General features: G+C 38.6%; 1 protein-coding gene across 1 annotated transcript; it reads right to left on the reverse strand.

The window, feature by feature from the left end:
- Positions 1-4,335: 4,335 nt before the first annotated feature.
- Positions 4,336-7,908, reverse strand: LITAF (lipopolysaccharide-induced TNF factor). Its single transcript, XM_010003202.1, has 4 exons — positions 7,857-7,908; positions 5,345-5,524; positions 4,773-4,929; positions 4,336-4,444 (listed from the first exon to the last, which is right to left on the reverse strand). Exons 1-4 carry the CDS (start codon positions 7,906-7,908, stop codon positions 4,336-4,338), a joined length of 498 nt encoding a protein of 165 aa, XP_010001504.1.
- Positions 7,909-8,652: the final 744 nt, after the last annotated feature.

Below are 8,652 nucleotides of genomic sequence, written 5' to 3' on the forward strand. Positions count from 1 at the left end.
CCTCGCCCCGCACGGGCGGAGCGAACAGCCCCGGACGAAACGTTCTGCCCCGCTGGTGGGTGAAAAACCTTGCGGAACACGAGCCCAGGGGAATTTCAGTGCGGTTGGTTCCTAGGAACCCCAGCGAACCTCCAGGAAGCGGGACAGGCTTTGTCACCCGCCCTCCAACACCGAGCAAGGGCTTCAGAGAGAAACTACTGTGAGTTAGTTCCCCCCAGCCCAGTGCGGCTGTGAAATGGCCCTGGTCACATGCGAACACACCCTGTGCACAGTCACACAGCCCCCTCACTGCAGTAATCCTCTGGGCCCCACTAAAGCTGCTTTTTTGGGTTTGATTTTTGTTACAAGTACCAAGAAGTTGCACGAAGGCAAACATAAAACCACAAAAACACTTTCAAAAAGCCTCCTACTCATTTCTTGCATTTATTCTAGACGTGAGCACAACTACTTTTAGCATCCCCAAACCACACAGCCACCTGTTCAAACAGACACTAGATATTCAGGTTCTTAAACAAACAAAAAAACCGGAGCAAAAAAAATCAATTTTAAGTGGCAATAAGAAGCATTTCCTTTTAAATCAGCAGGTTTCAGCAGGCACCTTTTAGTGTGTTGGTGTGAAAAAATACTAAGACACTCACTAGAAAATGCATTTCTACACTGGATTCATGTCCAGCACATCACACACTAGGGTATTCACCCCACAGAAATGCATTAAAAATCATCCTAAAGATAATGAAATTGTATCACACTGCAAGATCTTATAAAGACAACAGAAACACAAGGGTTAATTAGCTATAAAATACAATTCACTTGACCTATAAACACTTGACTCCTTTGTCACAGTACTTCATAGTTTCTAGGATGACAGAGTATACTCACCTTCTGCTGCTCCATTATGGATTATATTTAATTAGTACAAAAATCACAACTCACTTCTTAAAAAAAAAACCCAAACAACAACTTGTGGTTAGACTGCCAGAAGCGCTTCCACAAACACTGCAACTAATAGGAATTCTTGCTTAACATCTGTCTTGTAAGGCTGTGAACTGCTTTTTACTTGTTTTAACAGCTTTTATTTTGGATCCTCTTTACATGACAAAACAAATTTAATTTTCCTGAGGCTTGAGCCAGAAGGAAATAAACTAGGTTTGAACACTGTGCAAGTTCTGTCAATTAAAAATAGTTTAATGGAATTAACATTGTCAAAGTGTAACAGAAAGCACTGTCATCCTGGAAAGCTATTGAAGGTGAGAGAGCAGGATAGCTTCACCCAAACTTGTCACACGAGGCTGGGGGACTTCAGATGGCCTGAGCCCCCTCCTTACTTGAGGAAATAGCATGAGCACCTAAAAGTCAGCACTGCCACTTCAGTATCTATCCACTAAGGAGAACATTTGTTCACAACTCACTGATATTTTTGTGATTTTTAAAAAATATTTTAATAATAAAATAAAAATCAATGCATTGTTTGAGGTATTAATCTTGCTTTCCTCTGTTCTCTACATCTCTCTGAAAGACAAAAGTGTGTCAAGCATCTGAACCAGCAGTGTTCTTGCATGATTAAGAGGGACTCTTTCCAACTGAACATAATGATATTTCGTATCTATTTTCCCTACCAGTCACTTGTATGTGGAAGTGTAGCCATTATCTGTATGTGTAGCTGTATTGCAAGTCAGAGTTTTATCCAGAGGAGCTTTAACTGGAAAAAAAAAAAAAAAGGGAAACTGCAGGAAAACAACACATTTTCAAATGTGGCTCTGTGTGTAAAGCCTCTTTGTGCAGGCCAGAGAAAGCCATTTATCAGAGACCTGAACCAAGTGAGGCTCTGAAAAATTTAACCCTGTGATTACATTTATTGACTTAAGTTCAACATTGCAGCCATTCCAGTATTTGGAAACATTCCAGATGTTATAACTTTCCAATTACAAGTACTAGATAGGAAGGACAATTTTTTTTTATTTTAAATATAACCAGTTTTCAAAACAAACAGTAACTTCAATGTAATCAAACACAGCACTTTCACACAAAGCAAGTTGCATCCTGCATTTGTCTGTCTAAAATAAGTTTAACAAAGCTACCTACTTTGGTGCATTCTGTAGATAATTCCATACACAAGAGAACAAACACAGGTTTTGTATTTAAGGAAATTCAAGCACAGAAGGGGTAGCAGAAAGTTTTGCAGAATGTTTAATTAGATGGAAAAGCTGCCAATATTGTGTGTCCTATTCTCAATCCACTAGAGGAACTTAAAGAAATGCAATGCACCGTGCCCATAAAACAAAACAAAGAAAACTCCACAATTACTTTATTTGTCAGTGCTCTTCTGCATTCTGGTGGTACTACTTCAGATTATCCAACCACTACTTTGTAGAGAAAAGGTAATAATTTCAAGACTTACTCACCAAATTAATATCTGGCAGGATTATCCAGACCAGACTGACCTGGGCACTAAAACAACAAAAAATCCTCCCCATCATGCAAGCTAACATAAGGTTTGGAATAACTGCATGTTCCATTGCTTCTTCCTATCTTACTCTGAAGATAAACTAACAAATATATTTTCTGTGAAATCTGAGGGTGGAGGGACACAGGGACAGACACAGGTGACATCTGCTTTACGTGCTGCGTGTTACTTGTGTGTTAGAATCAGTGCCTGTGACATCAGAACAATAAATTCAAAGGAGCATCACCCAAGCTCTTAAAGAACATGGAAAGCATCAGTGGTGCAGTAGCAGACCAACAACACGAGCTAGCACCACATCAAAGCACAGCCACAAAAGTACCAGCTTTTTATCTTCACCTTTCTCATGCCAGTAAGTAGCTCCTGATGGAAGTTCTTATGGTACAGGAAAACACTTCACCAGAAACCTTTTCCAAATGTAGAAGGAAGCTTTTAAACCACTTGCAGACTGACCCACAAGCAGCAGCAATTTACAAAATCCAATTAACATAAGGCCTAGATTTATCTGTGATCCATGAAACTCATGGATTTCAAACAAGAAGTGCTGAAAGACTCTTGAAAATTTAATTTATACCAAACAGAAAACACATTTGGCAAGAACAGTAAATGCAGTATATTTTTTATTTTAGTTTTTTGTTTTTACAGACATTAATACAGTGTTAGAATCACAGCCTCATTTAAACACCTGTCTTCTTTTTCTAGACAGGTATCATACAAATCCAAAATGTTACTTGGATCAAGTCTGCTGCTTATGACATGGTAAAATACTTCAACCTTCAGAAACCTCATTCCCTTTTTTTGTGATCATTGTCTTAAATAAGCACACCCAGCTTAACTTTCTGAAAACAGAACTTCTCTTTCATTTAGAAAAATCAGAGTACAATCCTAAATAATCAGAGAAAGTCCTTAACAAACTCGGTACCTTCTTAATGAAGAAAGAGTTAACAGATCAGCAACCTAAAGCACAGATCCTGTATCTCTGTTTGCAGGTGGAATTCAAGCCTTAAGATAAGGCCAAGGTTTGTGATCTATCCTTTGACTTATGTAAACGTAAAAGCAAGTTTTCTAATGCTATAGCCAAGGCTCTATTGGCATTTCCACTGGGTTAGAAAGAACATTTAACAGACTTATAAAACAGCATTAAAAAAAACCCTAACCAAACAAAAAATGCTGAAAAAAAACCAACTTACTTGAAATTCCTGTGTAAAAACTGCAGAGTAGAGATATGACTAGGCTTAAAACTGGGAAGGAAATTCACTAGATTGAATCACCATTGACACACAATTACCTGAATTGCCTATTTGGTAAAGCAGCCTTCAAGAGGGAAGAAGCCTTTAGGTTTGGTTCTCTTTCAGCTAATTTTTAAAGTGAACTTCAGTGCTCTTTAAAAGATGGCAACAAATCACTTCTTTTGTCAGAGGGGTACCTGTCTCTGAGGCAAGAAACTCCCTGCCAGTTTATAAACAGTGCTGTTGCAAAAGCATCAACACCACAGGAGACTATACATGTCTCCACAGATGCTCCCTCCTCTTGGTCTGTGCTGAGACTGTAAGCAAGCACACCAGCATGCAAAAGGATTGAGACAAGGTTAACTGAAGAGTTATCACCAACCTTTTTTGCATAAAGCAGAAAGAAAACAGTTGCTATCAACTGGTGCTGGACTGAGTGGCCCATAAAGGTTACACAAACTTTTTACAGACCTACATCAGAATCCCTTCAAGAAAATTCTTAATCAAACAATCTAGCAATAAACATTACTTTTGATTGGTTTCCGTGACAGAATACACAGAACAATCAGAGGTCTCCATGAAGCTTCAGAAAGGGCTTGTAGAGGTGCTAACCAGCTTCATCAACCAATTATCAATATTTAAACACTATAAACGTTTGTAAGAACCAAGAAGAGCATTGCAGTTTGGACAGGTGTGATCCACATCCTTCAGGGCATCAATGCAGAAGGGGATTAAGCAGCAGCCACCTACACATCTGCAATAAAATAAAAAAACACCCCTCAAACAATTGTTTTACCACTTGTTACATACACAAGAAGGAAAAATATATTTCCCACAAAAGCCATCAGTAGAACTGGTGCCATGAAGCTTTAGGAAGAACACACACAGGTGTGAGTCCAGTGCTCTAGAGCTGCTTTAAAGTCCTAAGGGGCTTAAATGCTGATGTAGGCTATTCAAACCATAAAGAGTCAGGCTCTAGGAAGAAGCAAAAAGCAACAAAGCTGAGAGCTTTGCTACTCCTTTGAGCTATAAAAGGTCATGTGAGGAAAAAGAAAAAGAAGTGCAAATTGAAATCAACATACCCCAGCAGGAAGAGGCCACCACATGACAGCCAAGTCAAAGCCCCCGAGTCATAGGAGAGACGTGTCACTATCATGTGGTTACAGGAGGGGCAGCACATCTGAACCGGGCGGTCATAAAACACTACTGGGTGCTGCACGTACACTGTCTGAACTGTAACTGAGCAGAGAAATATGCTGTTTACTCAATGGGTAAATAAGAAAAAAGAGGATAATCACCTTCTTCTGAGCTAGAGCCAGCTACAACTCTGAAGTATTTGAGGCTCAGAACAATGAAACGCACAATGACAAAGAGAAATCCCCATGGCATTTCCTAATGCAGAAATACACTGTCTTCAGAATAAGTCTACAAAAAAACCCCAACAAAAACAAACAGCAGAAAGCCAAATTATGTTATTGATACTAGTGCATACTGAAGGATTTGCAGGAACTGATCCACCTTTGTTGCCTTCAAAAAAACATTTTGGAAGGTGGGGAACACCTGTGAACCACAATATTCAATCTTCTACTCAGCACCTACTACATACCAACTTGACACCTCTTTAACATGAGGTACATGATTTTCTTTGGCTTACCTGGGTTATTCACTGGTGTGGGCTGTCCCAAGTATGGAGGAGGGTTCATTCCTTTACAGTCTGGTTTCTGACCATATTCTGGGACAGGATAAGGGTGAGGATAGCTCACATTGATTCCTGTTGATTCCTCATAAGAAGGTGGTGCAGATGGGAAAGGGGCACTAGGAGCAGACATTGTATCTAAAACATGGAGAGAAAATTATTGCAAAATAATTTATTAAGGGCAAGTGACAACTCATTAGGCTCTATTCAGACAGAAAGCAAAAACTAGATTAAAATGCACTTTCACCAGCATAAAATTTATTGACTTTTATTTTGTTCTGAGAGTATTAAATGTTAATCTTGATTTCACTGCTGTTGTTGCTTCCTTCACTCTTCCTTTACACAGGGTAGCTTTTACACATTTTTCCCACCACTAATTCTTTATAAATTAAAAAAGCTAAAACAGGGACATGAGGCATCTTTTTCTGTATACCAAACTATCTGGCAGTTTTTCCCAATTCTTCAAGAACATAACATAAGCCTAGTTGGTGGTAAAGCTCAAACATTTTAAAAAAACTATTTATCTCTGTTTTGGTTTGAAATAAAAATAAATAAATAATAAAAATTGAAGGAAAGAGAAGCCACCCAAAATTAAGTACATTCCACTCAAAGCTCAAGTATGTCTAAGGCTGCCATTTTTGCTGCTTACCAAAGTTGCAGCAAGTTTGTAATGAAATAAGATTTAGTGGAGTAAGGCTGCATTAACAGAGTGTAAGACTGCTAACCACTGGCTTTTCCCAAAGTGAAAAGAAATTACTGCAATTTCAATGCAGACTTCCCCTCTTTCTCCCTGCCTACACACTTCCTCTACTCTGCCACCAGCTTCTTTGTTACCAATTTCTCACTACATCAATGCTGATAAGCATCTCCTCTCTTCTCTTCTTCCTAAGGACCATCAGACAATCCCTTCTCTATTGTTTCAAGTCCAATCCCTCTGTATACACTCAAGTCTCTCCACTCAGTACTATCCGGGAATGGCAACCTGTATTTAGAATACTAATTCTACACTCTTATAGTAATATAGAAGCTACAATTAACCATAGTACTAGTATGAATAAAAGGAATAAGAGAAATTGCACTGATGAGGAAGAAAAAAGGAAAAAATATGTTAAGAAATAAAAATATACACAAAAATACAGCATTCTTTTCAAAGCTTTTTGCTTTGAAAACAGCAGCTTGGTGGATATATGCAGTATTTTCTGATGCAAGCCACCAGACATTCTAAGCTCAACAATTCTCCCTGTTGTTCATATCACATTTTGGGACAACACTGCACTGTGTGGTAACAGGCCCTAAATATAGGCAATTTAGCTAGCCTGGTAGTCACATGCTTCAGAAAACTATTTGCAAGATTCACAGCCCAACTTCCTTTCTACCTTATACAAAAATGGCACCTCCTCCCAGAAATAAACCAAAGAAGAATATGGTTAAGTACAGACACAAGCAGACTCAAAGCTGAACATTGAAGATCAAAGCTCAGACCTGGTTAAACTCCCAAGAGCAACCAGTGAACAATTCCTTCCTCACAAGCTATGCTGTAACTTGGCTGCTCAATGGGCAGTCATTTAGAGAAGGCCAAGGAAGGGTGAAGAATAAAGAAGTGACATTGTTCATTAAGAACTTGCTGGCTTTCTGGCCCAGAAGACAAGACTGAAAAAAATAAACCCCACACAACTCAATATAAAACCTGGTTAATCCTTAAACTGTTAAATTGTGTTTAGGAAATTCAGTTCCCAAGAAAATGGAAGTTCAAATTCTTTCATACTGAAATCAGTATTTGGTCACAGCAGACAGTGAAGAACAGCAGCCAGGAGAGAACCAACCTACAGCTGTTGTGCAATGACCTACTGCATGGCAGTTTCCCACACAGTGGCCTGAATAATTCTTTTAATCTAGAATGATTACTTTATCAGAGAATTTATTACTCCAAAGTAGACATTACTTGTGAAATTGCACCTACAACCTTCTCCCAGATTATCTAATTCCGTTCTGGTTGCGTGTGTGGCAGAAGTCCAGAATTTGTTTGCTCTTTTCAGTATATTATAATGCTTGAAAGCACCAGTTTAACAACCAATTACATCACCAAGATTCATCCCAGGAAAGAATGTAGCTATTTTGCGCACAGATCTGGAACTTCTCCACTGCATATTCTGAAAATAGGACCTTCTCATCACCATTTTAAGACATTTGTGAAAAAACAGCCACCCTGAGGTCAAGGCATCCAAGTCCTACTATTAGTGAACTTATGAAAGAACTACCTAATGAACCTCCCTTTTCCTTTGGTCTCCTAAAAATATGGCTTTTTGTACTGTTCAAAATGCACTTCTTTCCACCTACCACCCAATATGTCACACACTTCATTCAGAAGAACTCATCACTTCAGCAGCTCAACTGCAGGGAAGGATCCAGCAGATCTCCCAGAGCAGAAGCTGAATATAGCAAACACCATGCAGGGATGTATAAGCAGAACCAGTATCTGTACAACAGCAGAAAAAGTTGTGCTGCTCTGAGAAAGCCCCCATAGCAGTACAGTACATAGGGAACAAATATGTGAGCAGGTTCCAAAGAAAAGCACCGGGAACAATCACAAAGCCTAGAAAAGAGGACTTCTGAGAAAAAGCCAGAGAACTGAGTTTCCTCAATTTCAAATAACCTGAGAGAATAATGAAGACAGGTAGCAATGAAGAACTAAACAAATTCCTCTGAGAGTAAACTTCAAGGAAAACTGTAAGAATACCCTTGACATAATAAGCTTTTCCCTATGTGTATTAATAAGACTATTTAAGCACTAGACATATTGGCAACCAGTTGCCTTTACTTAAAAGAGCAACAAGAAAAAACAAACCAAGAACAATTATGAAGAGGTTGAGTATCAAACTTAAAAGTTTCAGATAATAACTGCAGCAAATTGATATGGCAATAAGCATTAACTCAAGGATTAGATTGCAATAAAAACAAAGGTAAGAGGGACATTCTAGGAAGGATTTTCAGCATTTTATTTTAGCTTAGGCAAGACATAAGAGCCTGAGTTAGCAAGTAAACTGCATGTTTTAATTCCCTATGCAATCTTTTAAGGCACTAATAGACTTTCCATAGGTTCCATTTGCATTTTGCTCCCTGCAAATAGGTACAGAGCAGTTTATTACTTCAATAATAATATATTTTGCAGATACATTCTTACATAAACTAACACAGACATGTCAGGAAAGAGCAGCTAATGCATAATGTCTGGTTACAAAAAGGACAAAAGATTAGTATTACAAACC

Source organism: Chaetura pelagica, unplaced genomic scaffold, assembly GCF_000747805.2.
Source record: "Chaetura pelagica isolate M959 unplaced genomic scaffold, ChaPel_1.0 scaffold138, whole genome shotgun sequence".
Lineage (NCBI taxonomy): Eukaryota > Metazoa > Chordata > Aves > Apodiformes > Apodidae > Chaetura > Chaetura pelagica.